We start from the raw sequence: 27,248 nt of genomic DNA, 5'->3' as shown, positions 1-27,248 counted from the left end.
GTGTGTGTGTGTGTGTGTGTGTGGTGGTGGTGGTGGTGGTGGTGGTGATGGTGGTGGGCAGAGGTCAACACTGGGTGCCTTCTTCTATGGATGTCTGCCTTATTTGTTTTAAAGACAGCATCTTTCACTAATCTTAAAGCTCATTGGCTGGCCTGCAAGATTCAAGATCTGCCTGTCTCCACACCCTTCCTCCTCCTTCACAGCACCAAGATTGCAGATATCCATCACCCAGCTAGCTTTTGTATAGGCACTGGAGCTCAGAAATCAGGTCTCCATGCATCATGGCAGGCACTGTACTGACTAAGCCATCTCTCCAACCCTTAGTGTTCTTTGATTTGAACTTGTACAAATTAAACTATGAGAACTTGTCTTTGTGCCTGACACATGGCATTTAATAAATGCATGCTTAGTAGATAAGTGGACAGCTTGTATCCAAGCAGGGGATGCATCTTGTTTAGGTGTCCAGAAGTGATGTGAGGACTGTGAAAGAAACCACAGAAAATCTTGCTTAAGGAAGTATTAGCCTCTGATTCAAAGTATGATTCATATAGAAGAATAAGACGGAGTAGAGAACACATAATTATTTTAGCAAAATCTCAAACTGTAAAATAGGGGGTACTTGAAAGGTAGAACTTCAAACAACATTCTAGGTCCTAAAATTAAAGAGAAATCAATCTCCAAACCCAACAAGCGCCCAAGCATTTCAAGTGAAAGAGAGACTCCAGCCAAGGAAAACAAGGGCCAGGATGCTTTGCTCTGATGTTCTTAGGGGCTGATGTCAGGAGGTGGAGACCCTTCTTTCTTCTCTGAACAGTGCCTCTTTATTTTTTATTATTTCTTATTATTTTTATGAGCTTTTTTTCAGAAGACATGTTAGTGTTATGTGCTAATTTCTTGCTCAAAATTTTTAGTAGAAGCTATCCTTCCTCACTACTTCAACATATATAGTGTATATACACACACACACACACACACACACACACACACACACACACACACCCTTTCAGCATCCATAAGGCTGAGACACTACATACAGAGAGAAGTTAAGGAAACTCACCTGAAATCCTTAGACCAGATAAGAGCTCTGAGAAGCAACTGAGTCAAAATTAGTATATAAAGAAGGTTGACTTTCATTATTGAAGTCCATGGTTTCAAGTAGATTCGAGAAAGTAGATTACTCACAAAGTAATAAAAATTACACAATACTAATGAATAAATATTCAAGGAATGTTCACTATTTCATTAAGGAATTATTATTATTAAATAAAAATTTAAATAAATCGAGACATGTATTTTTCTTGGGGGAGAAGTCAATATTTTACACATGTCAATTTTTTCCCAGATGAATCTATTCCTGGTGTATTTTCAGTTGCAATTTCATTTTTATTACTGGAAGCAATTCTGAAAATCATGTGTAAGAAACAACATGTGACATAAAGAATTTTGAGATAAAAATAAAGGCCCGCTCTCGAAAATGTCACATCATTCTCTGCTGCTGCAGTGATTAAAATACTGTGGTACAAGCGAAGGGAATAGACAGGCAAATGAATGTGTTAGCATTCTTCAGTGGGATATAATTAACTGAAGAAAGAAATCAAATAACCATGCATTTGAGTTGTATACATTTCTCCTCTTATAGATTCACTGTTGTAGACTAATGGATCTGAAAAGTAAACTGTTTATTCTTGTTAGATGTTGATGAAGCAAATTTATTCACACCAGAGAGATAATTCCTTCCCCTTTCCCTAAAGAACAATTTGGGAATCACTAGTATAGACCTATAACAGATAAAAGAATTAATATATAATACAGCTAAACTAGCACTCGTGCTGTCTGACCTGAGTTTCAACCTTATTGTTGCTTTTATTTTTCAAAGATTTCCAGCTAGATGACCCCACGGGGCTTCAGTTGGTAGTTCTAACCCAGTGGTTACACTGATTTCCCTGGGTAAACTAAATATGTTCCCCAAGGCATTGTTCCCCATGGACCATTCTTTTGACAGTGTTCTGACACTGGATCATATGGATTTTTATTTTTGATTTTTTGAGAAATTTTATTAAAATGTACACTTCTGCATTTGAGTTTGTGATGCTGCTTGTCAGTGAAATGACCAGAATGACGTCAGCAGTACGGGTTCTTCCACAGATGTAAGATGTCAGCACTCCTGGAGGAGTTTGGTGCTACAACATTTGACTCAGTGTCAGTTCTTTGGTTTTCAGCCTGAAAAAAACAAGGCCATTATCCAAGCACTTGGGAGCAAGCTGGAAACTGATGACTTCCTTTCTTGCATCTCTCCTTTGTTCTGAATGGAGATATACACAGGTATTGCTTACTGTCAGCACAATGTAGGATAACCAACATAGAGTAGCCCTCCCCTACAGTTCTTTCAGAAGACAGAGGTTAGTTTGCAGTTCTTACATGGATTTATAACGATGAGCTACTCTAGTGGGAGCATGATGAATGGCTCTGAGAGACAGTTCATGGATTATGTGTAATGATCACAAGAGATATATTTCATTTCATGATGACAAGCGTGCGGACCTCACACTTGTTTTCAGGGACACAGAGTACCTGCGGTAAAGCAAGGCATTCAGGGCCAGCAGGTGCCTTAAACATGAATACAGGGATTCTCCACCACTCCTTTGGAATTCCCATTCAATACCACTCGAACCCCCCTATCCCCTAAATAGATAAGGTTGAGTGCAAGGGCAGTCTCTAACAGCCCGTCTCAGCCATTCTAACCTCAGATTCTCCATGTCCTTTGCTATAATTATCATCTTGAACCAGGACATGCATGTGTTCCTAAATATAGAGCGAAGGGAGGTGTCCCTGGATGTCATTCCCATTGCGTGCACCTTCAGCAGAATGGTGCTACTAAAGATCCTTTGCTGTCCAGTCGTTCCTCTCCTGAAACTCACCACCCACTAGCAAAGTGAAGGTGTGCTAAAAAAAAGAAAGAAAGAAAAAGAAAAGTATTTACTATCTTACAATTTCACCGGCACAGTGTTTGAAATCTGAGACTCATTCCATTTCCACTTTGAGAAAATGCCACTTTAGAACAAGCCAAATGTGGATGTAATTATTAATACCGTGAGAAGATCACTCTTTACTCAAAGTGTGTTATTACTTATGTGTAAGGATGGTTGACTACTCAAAGGATAGGCCTGATAAAGGTGGTGAGTGACGTGGTCACATTATTTTTACTGTTTCCATAATACAGGTGAGTACATTGAGTATCGCTATATTTTGTTCCTTGAGAAAGGGTCTTAGTCTGTAGCCCCAGCTGGCCCTGAGCAAATGATCCCTCTGCCTTTGCCTCCCCAGGCATCTGCCACTATACACACCTCAAAATATTAAAGCAAATCCCAGGTGTCAGCAACCATGAGGGAAAACAATCCTTATTTGTAAGTCTGTTATTCAGTATTCGCCTAACCACAAAGTCTCTCACTTTTGTCCTTTTTGTGAGCCACTTTAAGCACTGTGTTAAACATGATTTGAAGCACACATGACAGCACAAAATGATTTAAGAGCAAACACTTAAATGCACATCACTGCAATGCACTGAACCAAGTTTGAAAGTGTTGTGTTCACATTTTTCCATAAGCTCCACTAAACTCCGAAGATTTATTTGAAGTTTTAATGTGGACATTAAAGCATAGTTTTATGAAAATTGGAGTATTGAGCATCTCTTGTGCCTTTTCTAACAACATTTATGGAAAAGTTCCAGCAGGTTGATAATTTAGAAAACATGCATACCTCTTTATCCCCCAGCCTTTACTCTTTTGGTGTTCAGGTAGCAGTTATATAAATGTGAATTGCTTTTCAAAGCTTTGCCCCACGGATGACAGAAGCACTTCTTATTTATCATTGCCTAAGAGGAGGCAGGAGGACCTCTCTTTTCATACCTGTGTTTTCCTGGAGTGTAAGAACAATGGCAGATTGACTGCAGGATTCATATTTACTCACTGACCCCAAAGACAAAGAGATGAAAAGAAAAAAATTAAGTCTAGCATGCAGAGGCTCTCAGAATCCTACAGTAGAAAAAGCTGGAAAAGCAATGCCCATGAATCCAACTTGGAGCTGTGCAATGAGGAATAAGCTCCAGAAGCCAGGAGGCCAGAGATCCTTGAGCAGGGTTGTGTCATTGGGAGAAGGGAGAGGGACAGACAGAAGCCAGATGGCTTTCTGAATGTTGACAGTGGCCTGGGTAACACAAAGATAGCACTGTCAAAATAAACTCAAGGCAGGTTGTTCCCATCAGGAAACTGGTAAGACGGCAGATTTTATTGGTTCTAATGTTTCCTTTCAACTGATTTAGTGATCCTTTAAGGAAATGGCCCCTTAAACTAAAATCCCCCCCTTTTTTGCTTGCTTTACATTTGCTACAATTTATTTGTTTGTTTGTTTGTTCCATGTACTTGCTTGTTGACCTGTGTATTTTGTATCAGAATGGATACAGCTGAGAGCTCTGTCTGTATCTATGGGACACAGTGGCAGTTACTAAGAGCAAGTCACAGTGAAGACAGTAAATTGGTGTAAGATGATCTTGTCCAATGTCTTTCGATTTGGGTCTCACAGTTGAAGAATAAAAAGAAAAGTCAGCACTGGAACTTGCCTGGAGGATGAGGATCTGCTGACACACAATTTACCTCTTGAATTCGTCCCACAGTATGTTTTGGCTTGTGCGGGTGGAAGGTCTTGTTCCTTCATCAAGAAGCCTCCCTGCAGCTGAGTTGGCAGCTCATGTTTTCTATAAACTCTCTGAACCAATCAGAACACAGTTAATCTTATTATTCTTCCATGGGCTTGCGTTTCTTTTGATGGGAGTCAGCAGAAGTCATGGGTAATTCTTTCCCGTGTGCCAGGGAACACTTGTGTTTCTGCTGCACAAGGTCAGATCTTAATTTAAACACCGACTGGATGCTTAATTTTAGTTACACTGAGGAACACATTAGCTCCAAGGCACTTCCTCTGGTTTAGGAAAGCAAGGCCCTGGATAAGAATAACAAGACGATCATTCCAAAAGGTGAGATTATGAAATATTTGATCTGTACCTTGCCAGCTCGATTATGGAGTATCAACATTGAAAATATTTGGAGCAGAGGGACACACAGGGCGTGGTGGAAACTCATCCTTTGAAATCTGACTGATCACCTATGGGCTCACCTACCTAATTATAACATAAAACAGGGACTGATTCATTGATTCATAGAACATCAACTCAGTAATTATTGTATATTACAGAGCTGTATCATGCGAAAAACAGATAAAGTAGGAATATACTAACAAGGAACACCCACGTGAATAATGTAGAAACTATCCTTTAAGATGTAAAAGAAAAAAAGCAGAACTCAGTAGATCTGGACATTTCCTCCTGCAGATAATACCAGAGAATGGTGAGGCTGCCAGCCCTTCAAATGCAATAGCTGCCAATGCTCAGGGGTCTTAACTGAAGAATTTCTGGGGGAATTGTCTACATAGAAAATGGCTTTATTTCCATAAAATACCTATTACTGTCTCATAGTGGGAGCATTAAAAACATCATAATTTTATACTTTGTTTTTATAAGAATATCTAATAATTTCAAATGAAAATGTGCCTGATTTTTTTCTTAACCTGGAGTGAATCAGTTTGTGAATTGTCAAATTGAGAATTGTGAAAGAATTCCTTTACAAAACTTTTATGAAGCTTATGAGTTTTTAGGGTGCGAGATGAGACGTGCACTTCATGAATCCCTTCGGCTGTAGTGAACCAGCTAAGCCCGTGTGGTCTGTTAGAGATGACCAGACTTACACCCACATCTCCACCATCCCTTTGGTAGGTGAGCATGAGCAGATTGCCTGACCAGCTCGACTTTGGTTTCACCTATAAAACTGGAGAAGTGTGCTGTGAACACCAAATACTCAACCCACTCAATGCATACAGCAAGGAGACCTCACCTCAGTGCACAATTACTATGGTGATGATTACTCAAAATACATGTAGTGGTGAATAACTAATGCGTAGTCCATGAGGTTAGGATAACTTTTAATGGGTAAATGCTAACCACCAGGAAGTCAGTGCCGAAGCAGCAAGGAAAAAAGAGCTCCCATGTGTCTTGTCTGTCCCTTTAAACCTCTCACACGTCACTCTGACATCACCTTGACCACACCCTAACGGGCGTGGTTGAGCACACCTGTAGCCAGCCCTTAGGAGGCATGGTTCCGGTGTCTCCCTACACATAACTTCTTGAGGAGCTGCTCTTTGTAGCCTCAGAGCCAACATTGAAGAAGAGGAAAGAGAATGGGGATGGTGTCTACCATGCATTGCTTTCCAAAGGTTTTATTTATTTTAGCAAGTTTTCATTGCATTTATTTGTGTGTGTGTGTGTGTGTGTGTGTGTGTGTGTGTGTGTACACATGGGAGCATGTGCACACCATGACACATGTGCAGTTCAGAAGAGAACTTTTAGGACTGGATTCTCTCCTTCTACCACGTGGAAACCACGGATTGATCTCAGATCATTTGGACTTGTGAGCAACTTTACCAACTAACCTATTTTGATAGCCCAAGTTTATTATTTTTTTATTTGCACATGCACATGTGTGTGTGTGGCTACATGTATACATGTGCATCTGGAGGCCTGAGGTCACAACTGGATATCTCCTGAGGTCACTATCCACTTTATATTTTGATACAGGGTCTTTAGCTGAACCTGAACAATGAGCTCTAGGAGTCCACCTGCCTCCAGTTCCTTAGTGCTAAGGTTACAGACATGAGGGACCATGCTGGGGATTTTGTTTGTGTTTGGTTTTGTTTTTATATGGGTGCTAGGTATTCTAACTCAGGTCTTCATACTTGTGTTCAATAGGCACTTTACTGGTTGAGCCATCCATCCCTCAGCACCTAAAACAGTATTTAAAAGCAGGAAACTCTAACGATGTTGATACTGTATGGGTGAGTGGGGTCTGGATAGCCCTGAGTCTGAAACACAGCTGACATTGAATATGTATTTTTGAATGTTGGACGAATAGCCTGAATCCTCTTAGAAAGATTACTGCTAGGAACTCGGGGGCCTTGGTGTCTTTGTCCATCAGTAGAGAAATGCATCTATCTCTCAACATACTCTGCATCTATCTCTCAACAAGGTATTGGACATGAGTATCAAAAAAGAGACATGAGTACTAGATGGTAGTGTCTTTAAGAGGATTTGTAAGTGGATAAACAGCTTTTCTCAAGGGTGCTAAGTAGCAAACCCATGCCAGCCTGCAGGCCTCTGTCCTATGCTAATTTCTGTTCCACATTTGTCCTTGTCAACAGAGCACAAGAACATAAAAGATGTGCTTATTATATCTGCAAGCAGAAGAGTAGTTGGGAGGGTAGAGATGCATTCAGTCTTAGCAGATGGGGGATACAGGTCATACTTTAACAAGAGGAAAGAGCAGGAATAAGCAAAGAGGTACATGGAGCATGACTCAGCAAATAATGTGAAAAATACAGCTCGTAGAACTTGGGGCAAGAGAGGTTCAAATCCATTGTGTGACACAGATAGCCTCCATGCTTCTCTGGTCTGGTCTAAGTTAACAGATGTGTAATGTATAGGCAGAGAGAGGTGAGTAGGCCCACTTGGTGGTGTGCTCTTCTGCACACCTGTTGGGCTACACTTTTAGAGTGTCTTTTAGAAATCGATGGCTAAGTGAGTGTGTTCACAAGAAAGCTGTGATGTCCAATCCTGTCACAGTGAGAGACACTGTGCAGCCTTGGAAAGAGAGGCTCAGGGGAGTCCTGACAGCCTTCCAGGAGGTATTTGAAAGGCTCCAGAGCAGCCGCAGTTTCTCAGCACAGTTCTGAAATGCAGAACTGAGCCTATTGAGTTTGGGTTTCAGGGTAGGCATAGGAGTTTGATGCTCCTCCAAACCCATAAACCTAGTCAAGGCATCAAGAGGTCATGTGGAGATATGGAAGCTCGATACCACTGTACTTAAGCTGAAGTTAGCTAGACATGCATTGGGCATATTGGAAATGGGACTTTTGGTGGGCTACCTGCTGAGTTTCAACTCTACTGTCGCTGGTCCCATAGAAAAGGAAGGAGATAAAAATATCAGAGATACTAGAGGACCTGTCCATGGTTGAATCAAAATTGCTCAAACATGATAGGTACCTACTTCCTCATTCCAGAGAAGTTCAGCCATCCAATAACAGGCAGTGTTTACTGACTTCCAGGCAGCTGATGTGGTTAGGCCAGGACTGGAGGGAGAGGTTCAGCCTCCAGCAGGAGAAAATTAATGACTTGTACATAGTTTTAAAACAAGCTATTAAGTTATGCAACAATTTGGTATTGCTTGAGTGAGTATGGAATAGACCTGAGTACTGCATTCGAATTTTTTTTGTTGTTTTTTGAGTCAGGGTTTCTCTGTGGCTTTGAAGGCTGTCTTGGAACTAGTTCTTGTAGACCGGGCTGGTCTCAAACTCACAGAGATCCGCCTGCCTCTGCCTCCCAAGTGCTGGGAATAAAGGCATACACCACCACTGCCCAGCTGCACTGGAATTTTTATACCCAGCAAAATGAACCATGGCTAGGAACAAATATTTTAAGAGGATGTGTATATATCCATGTATGTATATATGTATGCGTGTATACATATATGTATAAGAATACTATGAGGTTTGGAAGTGGCTCAGTGTATACAGTCCTTATCACACAATCATGTGAACTAGAGTTCAGATTCCCAGCACCCACATAAGATAAAGGTGGCTGTGGAGGCCACCTATTATCTAGCCCTCTAGAGGCAAAACAGGGCAAGCTAGCTAGCTAAACTAGCTAAAGCATTCAACTTCAGGTTCAGCAAGAGATTGCCTCAGTAAGTAAAATAGGAGATTACCAAAGAAAACACTCTAGCCTTCACACACATACACACCCCTACACACACACACACACACACACACACACACACACACACACACACGGGTGGGCACACATGCATGCACATAATACTCTTTAAGAAGTGTTTACTGTTATTATAACTCATTTATACACCTACCTTTCCCAACTCTGTAAGGTGAAGGTGCTTTTGAAAGTATTTAAAACTGCATCATCTCCTTTGGGAGCTACCTTTCACGATCAAAATATAAAAATTTCTCCTCATGGAGTCCATGTTTTGAGATCTTCCAGTATCTTTCCTCTGGTGTTTTATTCATTTTATATAATGTAAAACTCAACTGCTTCATCCTACTTGTCACTGATAACATCATACCCATCTTCTTAGCACAGTACAACATTCCACAGTAAATATACAGCAAGTTTTCTTTATCCATTCACCTGGATATTTACCTTGATTGCACCTTTGTTTATTGTGAATAATGCCACAGTAGGCATGAGAATGCAGACCTCAGTTCTTCTCCACATTCCTAGGAAAAGACCAGATCATTTATCTCTATTTTGAATTTTTTGTGGGATCCCTCCCCATACTGTTTGTATGATGGTTGTTCCAAAAATAAATTAAAAGTAGCTATGTAAGATGGGGTTTTCAAATCAGCTATATTGTGGTGATCATTGAATTCTCAAGTTATGTACCTGTGGTGTTTTGATGAGTGTTTTGGATGTTGAAGCATGGATGGGAGTTCACAAGGGTCCATTGTAAGAAGACTCATAGATACTTTAAGAATGAATTTAGCCAGGCGGTGGTGGTGTGTGCCTTTAGTACCAGCACTCGGGAGGCAGAGGCAGGCGGATCTCTGTGAGTTCAAGACCAGCCTGGTCTACAAGAGCTAGTTCCAGGACAGCCTCCTGTTAGGATAAATCTTTCCACCAAAAGCCGCCGAGCCCCACTGCTATATGTGCACTTTACGCCAGCCGCCTGCCCGAGTTAGAGCCCAAATTAATACACAGAAACTTGTATTAGGTTCAAATGCTGCTTGGCCAGTGACTAGGATTCTCATCTGCTAGCTCAGGCTTAATTATCATAAATCTATATATTTTATAAGACTTATCTTATAGAGGATGCCTTTCTCTAGCGCCCTCTCTTGCCGGTGGCTCACATCCCGCCACTGGAGGAGGTGAAGGGGGAAAAGGGACACTTCCTGTTTCTCCTTGCTTCAATATGAGTCTCCTTGCTATGTCACTTCCTGCCTGGATCACCACTTCTCTATTACATTTCCCAGAATCCTCTTTGACGCCTAGTCCTGTATAACTTGCTATTTCATTGGCCAAACAGAACTTTATTCAACAATCAATGAGATAAACATACACAGAAGTACTTTCCCCATCAGCCTCCAAAGCCACAGAGAAACCCTGTCTCAACCCCCTCCCCCACAAAAAAAGAAAAAAATGGAGCCACTTTCCCTACTCCCAGGGCATTTTAATTTTTCTCAATATTTATACGTTAGCCGGTTGATTACCATCTGCTCAGAACAACTTGAATGAGGCTTCCAAGAATACAATGCCATGCGCAAATTCTCAATTCATCAGGTATCACAGTTTTCCGGGTTTCCTAAACCAAGTTTTGCATAGGCTTTTATATCCTTGGAGAACTCTCAGACAAGGTTCACATAGGGGAACAAAAGGTATCTGCTCAACAGATAGATGCTAGGCCAGGTGTGGCCCAATTGGGGTTAGGACTAGTTGCTACCACTCTGGCGCCAGGCCAGCAGGATTCTGCTACAGATGAGATGTTTCCCATATTCTCAGGTATTGGAATACTTGGTCCAGACTTTGTGGCACTGTTTGGGTATGATTAGGAGGTACAGCCTTGTTGGAGGAAGTGTGTTACTGGGGACTGGCTTTGAAAATTTAAAGCCTAACACCATTTCAAGTTTGTCCCTACTTACTGTCTATGGCTTGAGATATGAATTCTCAGTTGTTCTTGCTACCAGGTCTAATACCTGCTGCTACACTTCCCTGCTGTGATGATAATGGATTCTTATGCCTCTGGAACCATAAGCCCAAATAAACCCCTTTCCTTTTATAAGTAACCTTGGTCACAGTGTTTAATTGAAACAGTAGAAAAGTAGTACAGTGCCCTAAGTGTATGCATTTCTAAGGTCGTCTTGTTTCCCTTTATCTAGTAAAACTGAAGCACTAAAAGTCAATCTCATTCTATAAAAGCGTCTGCTTGTATTTGGTTAAATGATTATCACTCTTGAGTATGACACTAAGGATTCTTCTCATATTAATTTTGATAACTGTAATGTATTCATTTTATCATTGGCCATTTGAGTTGTTTCAAAGGTTTTAGCTGTTTAAATTCAGATATACATTCTCACATACCAATCTTTTCCTACATCTGATCATTTTTATAAGATAGATGCCTAGATGGAGAGTTATGAAGAAAGGAATTTTTTTTTAACTGATCACTTTCGCTTGTAACAGGAGGCCGTTCATCCCTTAGTCGTCTTAGTGCAGAGCTCTTCCCTTTCTGGTAACCTTGTTTTCCTCCGGAAGTCCTTGTGTGTAGGAACAGAGAGCATCTTCCTACACTCTGAGTCATTTCCTAAAGCTAGCATGCTTCTTCCTGCCTTTCTGTCGTAAATGAATTTGACTTAGAAATTAATAGTGGAGAGATAAATGCCAACATTTGCAATGTGAAGCTGGAGATGAACAAAGCTGGTGTTACAGGTCCTATTGATAAAGAATCCACATGGAAATCAAATATTAATTGGTGCAGTCCCAAAACCGGAACTGAATTTGGCAAAAAACAAAAAGTATGTATGACACAAAGAAAAACAAGATAGCCGGGCAGTGGTGGCTCACGCCTTTAATCCCAGCACTCGGGAGTCAGAGGCAGGCAGATCTCTGTGAGTTTGAGACCAGCCTGGTCTACAAGAGCTAGTTCCAGGACAGCCTCCAAAGCCACAGAGAAACCCTGTCTTGAAAAACTAAAAAAAAAAAAGAAAAGAAAAAGAAAAGAAAACAAGATAAACCCACTTCCAATCTCATCTTAAGATGAGATTGAGTATTGTTTGAGTATTCATTCATGCAGCCAGTTCTTACTAAATTCTAACCACATATCAGCTGTCACACTAGGATTCATTGTCTCATCTGCCTTTTTATTTCTTTTTCCAAAATATCAAGTTATGTATCTTGTCTAAGGATTCTTCTCATATTAATTTTGGTAACTGTAATGTATTCATTTTATCATTGGCCATTTGAGTTGTTTCAAAGGTTTTAGCTGTTTAAATTCAGATATACATTCTCACATACCAGAAAATGTGAAAATGGTATTTGTTTTCTGACTAAGGTCTCTCTGTGTGTGTGTGTGTGTGTGTGTGTGTGTGTGTGTGTGTGTGTGTGTGTGAAATGTGCCAAAAGGACACATTGCGCCATTAAGAAAGACACTATTTGAATGTATCTAGTTCTTCCCATCACTCATAGGCTTTCTTTTATAGAAAAAGCAAATGCCTGAAGAAAGAATTGTTACACTGTGCAACTTGTAAATAAGGGTCACATGACTGTGAGGGTGAGCCCAGTTCTGACAGGTGTACCTCTCTCTGACAGGTGTACCCTTCAGGGCTACTGAACTCTGCTACTCAAATCAGCAATGAAAACTATGTATCCAGTTTGCTCCTTAGTACTAAAGGGCACTGAGTGAAGGGACTCTAACCAGCCCTAGCATGGTAAACATGACTCTGGCAGGCCTAGCCTTTTTCCCCCATTCCCTCTGCCTTGCTAAAAACTGTTAGATTACCTTTTCAAAGCTAGTAACCAAGGTCCATTCCCTTACTTGGCCATTTCCTCCTCCTGAGACTGACTACCAAGGTCTAGCTATCAAAGTATTGAAGTCCAGCAATCAGAAACCCCTTTGGTCACCTAATTAACATGCCCAATCAAAATTAAACACCTCATACTAACATGGAATTTCCCCGTTTATGTTATAAACTGCCATTTGCCTATGGGCCACACCTGTCTCCTCTCTATCCAGATGTGGTCCTTTGTCCCTCTGGAACAAATATCCCTTCTCCCTCATCCTCTGTCTTCTGCCTTTGTCTCTTATTCCCTGTCCTCTGTCCCTCTTTGGGCTAAGATTTGGGGAGTCCTGAGTTGACACTGATCCTTTCACTGAGAAAAATAAGTGTGTATGACCACCAATAAGCACCAATGTCATAAAAATATTCTATTTACAAAAGTAGCTGTTTAAAAAAATTACAAATGCAAATGGCAGAGTGCAGGTAAAATGAACATCATTTAATATAACTTTTCTTAACAAAACCAAAAATTGGAACTATTGCTACTTAACTCTTGCCTTTCTTCTGGTAGGGTAAATACCCACGCTCCTCTCTGGGATGCCAGGAGACCAGCTCACCAATTGGGAATCACAACCCTTTCAAGGTAAAAGAGAAATCCCTCTGTGACTAGGTTCAGCATTCCACACAACAGAATCCCGCACTTCCTTTGGAAAGCTGGGGTCTGAGTGTACGGTAGGTTTGCATAAAGAAGAGAACCTAATTTTTCACAGTTATCCTTGTCTTAGTCTATTGTCACCTCCCACTGTATTTTAGCCTGTCACCTTCCGCCATCTTGCCATACATGCTATTCCTGAAACTCTTTCTAGAAATCCTGGCTCTGCAGTGGGGACCAGTATGGTGCCATAGGAATTCTGCTTTTTTATTTGTTTGTGTTTGTTTTTGAAATGATCTCTGCTATGTAGTTAGTTCAGGCTGACCTTTGGCTCTCCTGCCTCTCAGTGGCTCATATGCTACCTGGGATTAGAAGACTGTACCCTAATGCCCAGATGCTACTGGCATTTTTCAAAAGGATACTGAAAAAGAGGATGATGTGCCCTACAGGACAGTCTCCCACTAATGTGACAGAATGATATTGACAGGTGCTGAGGGCAGTATGATATTTATAGACTGTGGAAACAACTGGCCACTCAGCAGATTCCCACACCACCCTTGTTATTGACTGATAGAAAGGGTTTTGTTTTGTTATGCACTGGACACAGTCATGGCAGATGGGGCAACAGACTTGGATGTAATCAGGAGTGAGCCTACAAAATAATTCATGAAAAATATGACTGTTTTTAATCCTCATTATGGGGGGAAAGAAAGCAGTGATTTCATGGCACAGGACCTAGCACACTCCAAGGAATGCTCTGATGGGTGTCACGAACCTACCAACCACCTTGACAGTAAGGCATCAGTGCAGCTGCAGGACGGGAGGCACCATGCCCTGGCACTCTCCACTGAATTGTGCCTGGCAACACCATCCCAACCTCCTGACCACTTCAGTCAGGCACCAGCTGGCATGCTGATCCTTTTTTTTTTCTGGACAGTGATGTTTAGACTCCAAAACAAAAAGAACGGAATGAAGACAAGCTTGGGAAACCTCAGACCACTCTTTGCAACACAAAACGTCCCTGCACAGAGCCAAAGGAAGGGATTTATGTGCCTTTGGGAGCTAGTATTTATTTTTGGAAGTTATTGTCACCAAGCGCTGACTGTCAAGAACAGGATCAAAGTGTTTTCTATCAGACACAACAGACTGCAGCTTCTGAAGGCCTTGAAGAAAATGTTCTCCTTGCCTTACTCAGGCTGCTATCAGCTGTGAGAGCTTAAGTGGATTAAGGCTCAACTTCCACTCTTCTGCAATGATCCATAATTGCTTACAATATACAAATGAGAATAAGGATTGAAAAACAAGCTTGTATGCAAAGTGCTTTTTTATAATTTATTAATTTTTATTTTATGTGTATTCCTGTTTGCCCACATTTATATCTGTGTGAGGGTATCGGATAACCTTGAACTAGAGCTGCTTGTGTGAATGCTGGGAATTGAACCCTGGTCTTCTGGAAGAGCAGCCAGTTCTCTTAACTGCTGAGCCATCTCTCCAGCCCCATGCAAGGTTCCTGAGACAAACCCAGCCCTCCATGACTTATGGCTTTTGGTACTCTACATCTAAACTTGGAATTCAACTCAGTCCATCTATAAAACAAATTAATAGCCATTTAAATCTTAACTAAGCATTTGAGACTTAGCATTTAGAAACCTGGAATTTAGCTGTTTCTTTTTTTAACTATCTAAAACTTTAAAAAGCTTCAGCGTATTCATGAGTTTTAACTTTACATTCAAAGTTGCATGTCCCTTCAGAGAGAGTCCATAATTTGTCACTAAATGTGTGTCGCTCTTAGCAAGGTTAACCAGCGCTGTAAATGAAATCAGTTTGCATAAAAGTTCCTTAATATTTGGCTGGGAAACTGATCAGTAGGTTAGTGCCTGCTGAGCAAGTGTGAGGACCTGAATTCAGATTCCCAGCACCCATATAAAACACCAAGCATGCTGGTGAACATCTGTAACCTCAGCGCTGAGAAAGAGGGAGACGTCTGGATCTTGAGAGCTCACTGGCCAGCCAGTCTGTGTGAAAAGGGGAGCCCTAGGTTTAGTGAGAGGGTCTGCTGAGCCATCTCTCCAGCCCCATGCAAGGTTCTTGAGACAAATCCAGCCCTCCATGATTTATGGCTTATGGTACTCTACATCTAAACTTGGAATTCAACTCAGTCCATCTATAAAACAAATTAATAGACATTTGAATCTTAACTAAATATTTGGGGCTTATGTGAGAGCCATAGAAGAAGCAACCAACTTTGATTTCTGGCCTACACACACACACACACACACACACACACACACACACACACACACACATACACACATACACTCTCTCCCTCCAGCTCTCTCTCTCACATACACTTTCACACACATATATATATTCACATTCACTCTCTCACACACATACACACTCTCACACACACTCTCACTCACACTCACATGCACTCCCTATCTCTCACACATACACACACACACACACTCACACACACTCACACTCACACAGATACACTGACACACACTCTCTCATACACACTCTCACATGCATACACTCACACACTCTCTCACACAATCACTCTCTCTCACACACAAACAGTACACTCACACACTCTTTCTCTCACACACATACTCTCACACTCTCACACACACTCACGTATACATATACTCACACACACTCTCTCTCACACACATACACTCACACACACACTCACACACACTTGAGGGGGGGTAGCTTCAGTCATTTTCTATGACAGCTACTAATGAAGAGCAGGTGCAGCCACTATCAGCTTTCCCAGAACAATATTAAGTGCGCTATGGCACATTGTTCTTAAGAAAGGACCAAGTGATTTCTCTAGACTAGACAGAGAAGTGAGACACTTGAAGCCAAAATGCTATCTGGCCTTTCTTCATACCCTTGAGAAGCTCTTTCTTTAATAATTTCTAATTGATCTGTCATCCTCACCATCCCAAGTTTTCAATACAGGTCAATCACTCTCTACCTGCTTTCTCTTTGTTCCTTAATACCTCCAGGCTATCCCAATGCACCCCTTCAGGGACACTCTGACACCTGACTGCACCTATACAGAACTGTCACCTAAACTGTCAGTTCTTCTGGAGACAGCTCGTAGTTTCCCCATAACTTCACCAGGTTTTTATTATAGCTATGAAACAGCTAAGAATACCGGCAACATCTTCCACCACCACCACCCTTTTCTTCTGTTTTATTTTTTCTAGACAAGGTTTCTCTGTGTAACCCTGGCTAGCCTAGAACTGGCTCTGTAGACCAAGCCAGCCTCGAACTCACAAAGATCCTCCTGCCTCTGCCTCCAGAGTACTAAGCCTGGCTGATAACATCCCTCTTTGATGATAGTTAAAAGACTATTGAAGAATGTTGGGAAGCCATTTCCCAGACCAACTCCAGCCTTGCTCCAAATGGTTTTGACAACCTGGGCTCTATGGAGCATGTAGTGTTTCATGCACTGGCTGTCCAGGTTTCAGTCAGGGTTAGACTTAAATTGAGTGTTTGAACAAGCGAGAGGCTCTCCATCCCATAATAATCCGGTAACCACACAAGCTCAGTCTCTGAGCAGTTACATCAGCCAGAAAGGCAGTAAGGCTTAACGGAGTCATCCAATTGTGTTATCTGAAGAACTTGGTGCACACTTGTTGGAAATGAGTCACCAACTTCTGTCCCCACTCAGAAGTCACTTGCCACTTAGAAGAGCAAATAAATTAGGAGTGGGAATAACGAAGAAAATTCTGTAAAAGAGAAACCGTGGCCTAGGGTGTGGTTCAGTGCTAGCCTAACATGTGTGACACCCTGGGTTGCCAGCACTGCCAGATGGAAATGAGCTTGTTCTCTCTCTCTCTTGGGAAAGCAATAGTCCAGTGAGAACGAAAACACAAATGTGTGAAGAACTTTCAAAGCAGATATGGAACACATACAAAATTCAAGTGACACGCAAATGTTACATAAGAAGAAATATTCACAGAAAGAGGTCAAGAGAGGAAGTGGAGAATTCCAGCAAGAGCTGCTTTAAGAGGCAGCTTCCTGTGCCAGGCTTGAGGCAGTGGGTGAAGAGCCGCTGGAAGAGCCTTGTGAAGAAAGAAACAGATGTAAAAAAAACACAGACCAGAGGAAAACGAAGCCAGATATGGAGTCAGCCGTCAATTTGTTCAGTTGGGAAAAACAAAACAAAAAAACTGCATTCCTGAGAGACATGGTCATTTGTAAGAATAAGAATAACGAACAGCTCTGTACCATTTGAATCGATTTGGCAAGGAAGATCCCAGATATGCACACTGACTTACGAGGTGACAACTATGCCAGTGTTAGGCAGTATGCTCTTTCCGGCATGGGACAGTCTTTCCGCCTTGTAGCATTGTGGTTTGTCCCTCTGTTCTAAAACAGTCATAAGGCTCCTTATATAAAACAATGTGTTGGTGTTGTTTTAGTTGTTTTGAGATGAGGTCTCGTTACTGCAGCGCAGGCTGGCCTGAAATTTAAGAGCCTCCCCTGAGTGCTGGGACCTGGCAAGGTTCTGTATAGAAAAATGAAGAACAAAATCCTCAGGATGCCAGAGTTTCTGTGCAATCTGTCCAGAGGCTGGGGACCTAGACTGTCAGCTTATCTAAAGCTGTCTGTCAAGATTATGTGACCTTGATTGAGAAGACACACATCGGATGTCAGCTGTGTCTGGAAATTGCTTGCAGACTTTGTTTCTGTTTCTCCCCTCAAAAAGGCCCAGTGCCGTGTCAAATGTCAGAAGGAATGCACTGGGCTAGGGGACAGTGCTAAGTAATGATAAAGTCATGATGCTTAGTCACACCACTGTCAGACTATTTTCAGCTTCTATACTTACTCAACATCCTGCCTATAACCAAAAGAGCTGACTTAACATTAAAGATGGAAATTTACTCTTCTAATTTGATAGTTTTAAAAAAAATAAGCCAGTGAGCCTTCTGTGTTTTCGTTTCTATCTACATAGTATCCTTAGGGGAGACAAACTAGTCAGAAGCAGTGGCTTGTGATAAGTGGACAGAAATGATCAGGGGACTTCAAGGAGCCTCTACAAACCTTAAATGTGCAGATGCTCTGAGAGCTGCACACCTGACAGCTCAGGACGGTAGAGATTATGGAAGGATCACTGTTGACTGACCCATTCTCCAGTTGAGTTCTAAGGTTCTAATGTGCTGTGTAAAATGATGGGCCTGAGTCAGTATCCATAGAAACTTGATAAAAGACAAGGAGCCCTTCTGTAGACAATGCTGGAAAGTCAAAGTTCAAAGACCCAGGCATTCAAGGGGCAGGTAATTAAAGGTTTCAACAGAACATCTGAACCTAATAAGATAGAGTTTTCATATAGATGGATTAAGATCTTAATTTGTTTGTATGTGTGTACCAAGGAGAGGCAAATTTTGCATTTTCATTTTGCATTTGCTACATTAATTATACCTATTGCTCTGAACCCCTTGTTGAGAATAAGAAAACCACCTCTTTCAACATTATTTGCAGATATGGATATTCATGACGACCCTAGTGAAGACCATCTTACAAGTCATGACATTCAGCTCTGTATCCAGGAGTCCATTGAAGCAAGCCAGGCTGTAGTCCACCCTGAAAGGTAGCATGCTAACCGACTACCCTCAACAGATGGCAGTCGTTTTTTCTGGGAGACTCACTCTTCCTCTACAAAAATGCTTACTTCCCCCCAATACACACATACTCTTTTTATGGTATGAAGTCTAACGACTTTAAAATGTCAACTTTGCACATGTTTTAATGGTCTGATCTACAAATATGCATCTCATGAAGAAAATGGAAATTTCCCAAGTGGGAAATTCCTTAGTTGAATTTCTTTGGAGATTGCCTATATTATAAATTAATGTGGAGTTAAGAAGGACAATGAGTAGAGTTTGAACAAATTGGTAAGAACAATGTAAAATAAGCACAAGTTTGTAGCACATCCTGCCACTTTCTCAGCTAACTTTGTGAGTAGACACATTAAAACACACAAGAGGCTTAGAGAGATGGCTCAGAGGTTAAGAGCACCGACTGCTCTTCCAGAGGTCCTGAGTTCAATTCCCAGCAACCACATGGTGGCTCACAACCATCCGTTATGAGATCTGGTGCCCTCTTCTGGTGTGCAGATATACATGGAAGCAGAATGTTGTATACATAATAAATAAGTAAAATCTTTAAAACACACAAACACACACAAGAAATTGATGCTACAAACATAGTAACAATAGAATCTTAAACTGCAAAAAAAAAAAAAAAAATAGTACCTGTAAAGGTAAATAGACCATTAGCTTTACACTCCATTTTCGTGCTTAGAATTTTATAGTCTGGAACTTAGTAATGCTTGTCTGCGTATACTCGCTGCTATGAAATTGTTGCTTTTGAGCTGTGTGTGCAGTGCACTTTGTGTGTGTGTGTGTGTGTGTGTGTGTGTGTGTGTACGAGAGTGCACTCCAGTTCATGCTCTCATATGAGCACAGGTGCACACACTTCTGAGGAGGTCAGAGGTCAGTATTGAGTAGCTTTCTCTTGCTTTTCTGTTTAAAAGAGGATCTCTCAGTGAATCTGGAATTCAACTAGCCTGCCTATCTGGGAAAGCCCCAGGCATCCCTTGTCTCCACCCCTACTGCTAGGATGACAGGTGTGTGCTGGGGATCTGAACTAAGGGCCTTAACCTCTGCAGGAAGCACTTGACCAGCTATTCAGTTCTCCAACTCTTCTGCTCTTGAAATTTTCAAAGTGAACTTGTAAGACTCTGATTTCTTTTCAGATTGTAGAAATATTTCAACTTTTAAAAGTGTGCACGTTACATAAAATTTCTGACTTTTTTCATAGGACTGAAACCTCTGAGAGAATCGAGAACCTCGGAGCTCCTCACAGGCATTCACAACCCAACAATGTTAGCAGATGTTTCTGCCCGACCTTTGTTATGAAGGGCGCGTTTCCATTTAAGAAGCACCTGTGCCCAATAATTGCCATGTGAGCTAACTCCTGACTGGACTGCTGGGCCACAGACTGGGAGTATATTCAGTAAATGTTCTACCTGCTGATCAATTGATTAAATAATTCTACCATGCATGTGGACCATAAACTCCCAAGTGTCTCTCAGCAGTTACTAAGAGCCAAGTGCCATTTAGTGAGCACATAGTTTTGAAAGTTGGAGGAGTCTTAGCAATCGCCCTATTTAACCCCACCCAGATGAAGACACTAACACACAGAAAGGCTAATGGAGTTTCCCGGGCTATGAAGTCAGGCCTGCACCCAAACCCTTGACTCTGACTTCAGTCATTTATTCTATTTCGATTGTTTAGCCAGATCTTCCCAACCCTCTTAATCATGTATTTTGCTCTCTTCGCTGCTATACTCTCTGTCTAACTCCTGGGAAATTTTAAAGTGGAGAAAATCAGCTATATGATTGATTTGCTTACAAATTTTGACTATTACAGATATTTGCAAAAACTCAAGTATATTGTTCAGAACCTTAAAAGTACATCACCAATACAAATATGGCTCGACTGTTTTTTGTTTTTTTTTTTTCTCTCTCTCTGCTAGACTGGTGACTCTAAGTGATCAAAACCGAAAGCTTGTAGAGGCCATAAGGCAAGGTGAGTGGGCCTGTACCTACAATGAGATGGCACTGAAAGTTTACCTTTCAGTGTGTAACTAGTCCACGCATTTCCTGTAGGTCACATATTTGAGCTCCAGGAGTGTGTGCAACATAAATATGCTCTGGATGAAGCTGATGAGAAAGGGTGGTTCCCATTACACGAAGCTGTTGTTCAGCCCATCCAACAGATACTCGAGACTGTTCTGGACGGTAAGAAATTATGACAATCTTTGCGGAAAAACCAGAGAAAAGGGGAGTTCCAAACCATCCATCTTTTGCATCCGTTCACCTAGGAATGTAGTACAGGATGGTGGAAAGGCAGTGTTGCCACCTGTAGTTGATAAAAGTGTTTCATAGGTCACAAATCAGTTGACTAAAATAGAAAGTTGTTTTCCTTTGAAAAGCGAATCTTAAGGGCTGGAGAGATGGATCAGCAGTTAAGAGCACTTGCTACTCTTTCAGAGGATATGAGCGTGGTTCCCAGCACCCACATCAGGCAGCACACAACCACCTGTAACTCCAGTTCTAGGGGATCCAACATTCTCTTGTGACCTGAGCAGGCACCTACACATGTGGCACACACTCGCATGTATTAATGTGCATACAAAGACATGCAGATTAATTAAACAAAAATTAAGAGATTTCTAAGAGTTAATTTAAAATTTTTCATCTTCAACTATTCTTGATTTAGTTTCCAAAAGGATATGTATCATGATATATATATATATATATATATATATATATAATATAGTATGTATATATATTATGTATATATATGTATGTATATATAATAGTTATCTTTATATTGCATTAATCTTTTCATAATGTAATCATCACTATGATAAATCAACACATTATGTTTGAAGTGGTTTTCACATCTCAACATTTTATAGAACATATATGAATATATTACCATTTAAGCTTCAGTGTTGCTTTCTAATTTTGTACTTTGAGAGATGAGAAATATTTGATAATTATCTAGCCAGTTAGAGAATTAGATGACCAGACTAACAGATCTAGATGGTATTGATGATATTTCTTCTGTAATGCAATGAGATGTCTATTCAAATGTATTTCTCATTTACATTCATTTGACAAAACAAATCTCATGTGCAATTTGCATATTTAATAGGATTGGAGAGTCAATTTCCAATGTATTCAGAAATGAGAATTAGTAACCTATTTTAAGGAAAAACTTGAAGCGTAGGTGTTGGTTTCCTAACTATCAACTGGGTTAGCAAGTCTATGTGTGTCTGCTACTCCTTGCTGTATTTTGTAATCTTTTTATTGTATATTCTCTTATCCTTCCATTTATCATTAATTACTTTCCTTGATATTATGTGTATAATATTAGGTAAGCTTCTGATTTAAATAAAAATCACGTAAGCAGATATGTTTCTTAACTTTTCAACAAAATGCTTTCTCATCTCAGCATCCTATAAGACAGTCTGGGAATTCAAGACCTGTGATGGAGAAACACCCTTGACTCTGGCAGTTAAAGCTGACCTGGTGGGAAATGTCAAGACGTTGCTAGAAAAGGGGGTCTGGCCCAACACCAAAAATGACAAAGGAGAGACGCCCCTTCTGATAGGTAAATGATTTTTTTCTAGAATGTTTATCATTTGAAACAAATATAAGCATTTAGCAAGTGTTTATTGGAAGTCACTGTACCCTGGCTATAATTTGCTACCTGGATGTCTTCCCTTGTCCAACGTTTCCAAGCTCCCAGCCCTGTGTCACCTGCCCATGGATCTTATTATCCTGTCACGAGATGACCACATAGCTTAACTCTCAGATATAGAATATACATAACCAGGAGGAACCTAAATTAGTTCAGTGATGAGGTCTCAAGTCTCAAGTGAGCCTGTAATAACGGACTTCACATCCTCACATATGATGGCTGCCTAGGAAAAGAGGAGTCATATTAAAGCAATACCATCCAAGTAGAGTGAAACTGAAAAGGGGGGGAGCTGTGTGCAAGATGCTGCCAGAAGAACAAGGTAGAACGCTGATGATAAACAGAGGAATATCAGTTTCACATCAGAGCAGTCAAACAAGACTGAAGGAAAGAACAGACTCTGTGGGAGGCACTGAGCCCGCCCTGTGAGGGCTTACAGCAGTGACGTTGCACAGGATGCTAATCAAAACTTGCTGTCCATCAGTTTCTCAGGCTTTTGTCCTCTGCTAATCACTGAACAAACACAGAAGAAGAAAGGTTAGACCAGCTGTATATGTATGGCCCAAGATGGCATTGCCTTTACTGGGAGACACAGGGATGGAATAAGAATTTGGGGTTTGGTATCTGAGATCTGCGGACTTAACATCTTGGCTGTGAGACTGTAATAACAGACTTCAGATCCTCACATATGATGGTTGCCTAGGAAAAGAGGAGTCATATTAAAGCCAGATGCTTTGCTGGGCATTCTGGACATAAAGATATTGATTAAGTAAGAGAACTAGATAAACTTAAAAGGAAATTAATATAAATGTTACAATGAAGGTGCATACATAAAGTAAGGCAATAAGAAAGTCATTGCATCCACAGGGACTTAATTCCCTGACCTGTCTTTAGTAACGTAGATACATCAACCATCATCAATAGGTTTTTTGTTGTTTTTTTGTTTGTTTTTTTGTTTGTTTGTTTTTTGAGACAGGGTTTCTCTGTGGCTTTGAAGACTGTCCTGGAACTCCCTCTTGTATACCAGGCTGGTCTCGAACTCACAGAGATCCACCTGCCTCTGCCTCCGGAGTGCTGGGACTAAAGGTGTGCGCCACCACAGCCGGGCATCAATAGCACTTTTAAGTTTCCCAAGAAAGTGCATCATCCATGTCAGTTTATCAGTTTTGCTTTTGGGCTACTTTGAAATGTGCTACTCATGGGCTCATGAACTTGCAAAGGAGAGCTAAGAGGGGAATGTTCCTTGTTCCATGGAATTCCGTTTTTAATATTTGCTCAGATGGCAAAAATAAAATTGCCATAGATTTAGCCAGGGCCCCTCCTCCCACTCAGCCATCTCTCTGACTTGCAAGGCTTTATGCTTCACAGTCATGTCACGGTTCCTTGATGCGTGGGACGTGCCAGATTTGCTGTGATCTGACACTTGTTAGGTTTTTCCTGCTCTTGGATGGACTCTCTGCTGGATAGTCATGCTTACCCTGGCCTGGGTGGAGAAGAAGCTGTCTCCTGTGGGGTCTCAGATCTACTGGCCTCCTTTCTCCATGACTCTCCTCATTCACACAGAGCTTTATGTCACCTCTTTCTCAGTGTGTGAGTTCCTGTCTCTCAAAACACACCCTCCCCGGCGGTTTCCTCTGTTGCTTTTCCAGTCTGTCCCCAGATGTCTCAGAGCTCCCTTCTCTGTGATGTTGTGAGTCAGAAAAATCACTCAGAGCTACTATGTAAATTACGTGAATGAAATTCGTGTATTCAGAAAAAGGAAGAAAATGACAAATTAGAAATAAAAATGGAATGTCAGAAAACCACAAATTTTGATGGGCATTGGTGGCACAAGACTTTAATCCCAGCACTTGGGAGGCAGAGGCAGGCGGATCTCTGTGAGTTCGAGGCCAGCCTGGTCTACAGAGTGAGTGCCAGGATAGGCTCCAACGCTACTCAGAGAAACCCTGTCTAGAGAAAAAAACAAAACAAAGCAAAAAAGAAAACCACAAATTCCCAAGGAACTCTTACATAATACTAAACAATTCTAAGTAAAGCATACATAAAAGACTAAGCATAAAACTGTATATATAAGTTCATATTTACTATCAACTATATTAAACTAATAATGTGCCTTTCAGATTTAATTACTTCAATTGGTTATTAGTTTAGACCAGTGGTTCTCAACCTTCCTAATGCTGTAACCCTTTAATACAGTTCCCCATGTTTCGGTGACGTCAAAGCATAAAATTATTTCATTGCTACTTCATAACTGTAATTTTACTACTATTATTAATTGTAATGTAAATATCTGATATGCCGGATATCTAATATGTAATCCCTAAAGGGGTCATGACCCACAGGTTGAGAACCACTGGGTTAGATAGTCTTTATGAGTTATCTGTGAAAGATGACTCCCCACTACTGACATCATTATTTCTATGGAAAATGCATTCTTCCAAAGTATTAAATAAGAAGTGGAAATTTTAAGGAACTACTTTAAGTTGAAGGTTCCTTGCATACACTGCTGTTTTCATAAAGAAGTTAATCTTGCTCCTAGCATGTCTCATGAGTGAAGCAGAAGGACAGCATTCTAAATGGAAGAGCCTCATTATTGCGAGATTCTCAGCCCTCCCCACCAAAAACATTTAAAAACCGAAAACAGTAGCACTAAGATAAAATCAGGCTCAATCCTCTCTGTAATGACACCAGCTAGGTTGACTTAATATGCCACAGTTAGAACCACAGTGGCAAACGGACACTTACCAACACATGATGGAGGAGGAGGAGAGGGATTTTACCTTCCCCATCTGAGGCAGGGTCCAGTTCTTCATCTGTTGATTGTCTGAAGTACAATCTGCCGACAAATACTGTCTTTGGTGGGGAAAATAATATGTGTTTATATGATAAACAAGCCTGATAAATATTATATATGGAGAACTGGAGCCCTAGACACAATACTAAGAATCATTTATTGTGTTCATGTTTTATACTGGGTACTATAACTAAATGATTAACATACATTATTTAATTTGTACAACCCTATAGTATGTTGTTCCCATTTCTTGGAAAAGAGGTGGAGGTTTGGAGCACAAAAACAATTCTATCTTGATGATGAACATTTTTCATGAAATTCTTACCCCACTCTTTTTTTTTAATTTATTTATTAGTCCTACTTAGGGAGCAAGCTTGTTTCACATGTAAGTCCCTTCTCCCTCTCTCTCCCCTTACCCCCATCCCTCCTCCACCACCCCCAGCCTACCACCCTACCCCATCCATCCACCACTCCCCAGGCAGGGTAGGGCCCTCAACCGGGGGCTCTGCCGAGTCCACCAAATCTTCCTGTGCTTTAACCCACTCTTTTTCTTGAAGACTTAAACCTCACAAATAGACATTTGGGCATGAGAAAGAGAAAGCATGTAAGAAATGTAAGATCCTTTTATAGAAGAAATAGAATAGTTTGTACCGATTTTGATATTAGTTTAATTCCATATAAAGTACTCACGTGAATATGGCAACTTCGTGTTAATATTCCTGTTCTTTTTTAAAACTTATTCCAAGCTATAAAAAGGGGCTCCTATGACATGGTATCTGCACTGATTAAATACAACACCAGCCTTGACCAACCCTGTATCAAGCGATGGTCAGCAATGCATGAAGCAGCCAAGCAAGGCCGAAAAGATATTATCGCCCTACTACTGAGCCATGGCGGCAACGTGCACCTGAGAGATGGCTTTGGAGTCACACCTTTAGGAGTCGCTGCTGAGTATGGTCACTTTGATGTGTTAGAACATCTGATCCACAAAGGTATATGAAATGAGTTATTCTATCCTGATTGCAGACTCTCCCCTTCATTGTCCATGGGATCTCTCTCCTAAATTTAATTGCGTGAGGCTTTAAATCCTATCTCCACATTAAACCCCCAAGCCACCACTGAAGCCCTGTTAACTGTGACCTGAAGAGATCTGTATGACAAGCCCTAAATTGTTACAATAAATCTTTCTGCCAAAAGACGCAGCCCCACTGCCACGTGTAAACTTTATGCCAGCTGCCTGCCTGAGTTAGGGCCCAAATGAATACACACAAACTTGTATTAGGTACAAAGCTGCTTGGCCAATGACTAGGATTCTCATCTGTTAGTTTAGTCTTAACTATCATAAACCTTTATATTTTATAAAACTTACCTTATTGGACGCCTTATTGGTGTGCCTCCTTGCCGGTGGATCACATTGTGCCGCTGGAGGAGGAAGCGGAAAAGGGGCCCTTCCTGTTTCTCCTTCACTTAAATATGAGTCTCCTTGCTATGTCACTTCCTGCCTGGATCACCACTTCTCTACTACATTTCCCAGAATCCTCTTTGACTTCTAGTCCAGTCTAACTTGCTGTCTCATTGGCCAAACAGTATTTTATTTAACAATCAATAAGATAAACATACACAGTACATTTCCCATCACTAAATGCTTTTTCCAGACAGCCAATTTCAATATAGATTGGTGGCAAAGGTTTTCCTGTCATCTTTGCTGAATTCCTCCTCTTTTTTTCCCACTTGTAGATGTCACAGTCTCTCTTAACTGGGACTGAAAGGTTAGATCTACCAGTAAATATCTATCACTTTCTTTCCCAAACTCAGTTGGTTGCAAAATATCAAAGTTTCTCTTGTCTTC

General features: G+C 41.0%; 1 protein-coding gene and 1 long non-coding RNA gene across 9 annotated transcripts in view; one reads left to right on the top strand and one right to left on the bottom strand.

Annotated features, from left to right (window-relative positions):
• The window catches only part of Asb15 (ankyrin repeat and SOCS box containing 15), a 47,720-nt gene that overhangs the window by 10,418 nt on the left and 10,054 nt on the right, over positions 1–27,248 (top strand). For 2 of the 4 annotated variants that reach the window (XM_027390002.2, XM_027390003.2), the window contains exons 1-5: positions 17,803–18,923; positions 20,873–20,925; positions 21,006–21,137; positions 22,360–22,518; positions 26,146–26,391. In XM_027390002.2, the coding sequence (XP_027245803.1) occupies positions 18,565–18,923; positions 20,873–20,925; positions 21,006–21,137; positions 22,360–22,518; positions 26,146–26,391 (949 nt within the window). In that variant the 5' untranslated portion in view covers positions 17,803–18,564. Of the gene's footprint in view, positions 1–13,231; positions 13,393–17,802; positions 18,924–20,872; positions 20,926–21,005; positions 21,138–22,359; positions 22,519–26,145; positions 26,392–27,248 lie in introns of those variants that run through there. The other 2 variants (XM_027390004.2, XM_027390006.2) reach the window with 2 other exon arrangements.
• LOC103163630 lies at positions 1,689–26,831 on the bottom strand. Of its 5 annotated transcripts, XR_003480059.2 has the most exons (7): positions 26,769–26,831; positions 25,351–25,458; positions 9,311–9,387; positions 4,650–4,761; positions 3,757–3,915; positions 2,743–2,943; positions 1,689–2,302 (listed from the first exon to the last, which is right to left on the bottom strand). It is a non-coding gene; the product is annotated as an uncharacterized LOC103163630 (long non-coding RNA). The 5 variants fall into 5 exon arrangements; XR_003480062.2 differs by lacking the exon at positions 3,757–3,915; XR_003480061.2 differs by lacking the exon at positions 4,650–4,761.

The sequence above is a fragment of the Cricetulus griseus genome (assembly GCF_003668045.3).
Source record: "Cricetulus griseus strain 17A/GY chromosome 1 unlocalized genomic scaffold, alternate assembly CriGri-PICRH-1.0 chr1_0, whole genome shotgun sequence".
Lineage (NCBI taxonomy): Eukaryota > Metazoa > Chordata > Mammalia > Rodentia > Cricetidae > Cricetulus > Cricetulus griseus.
This window is presented reverse-complemented; position numbering and strand designations above follow the sequence as displayed.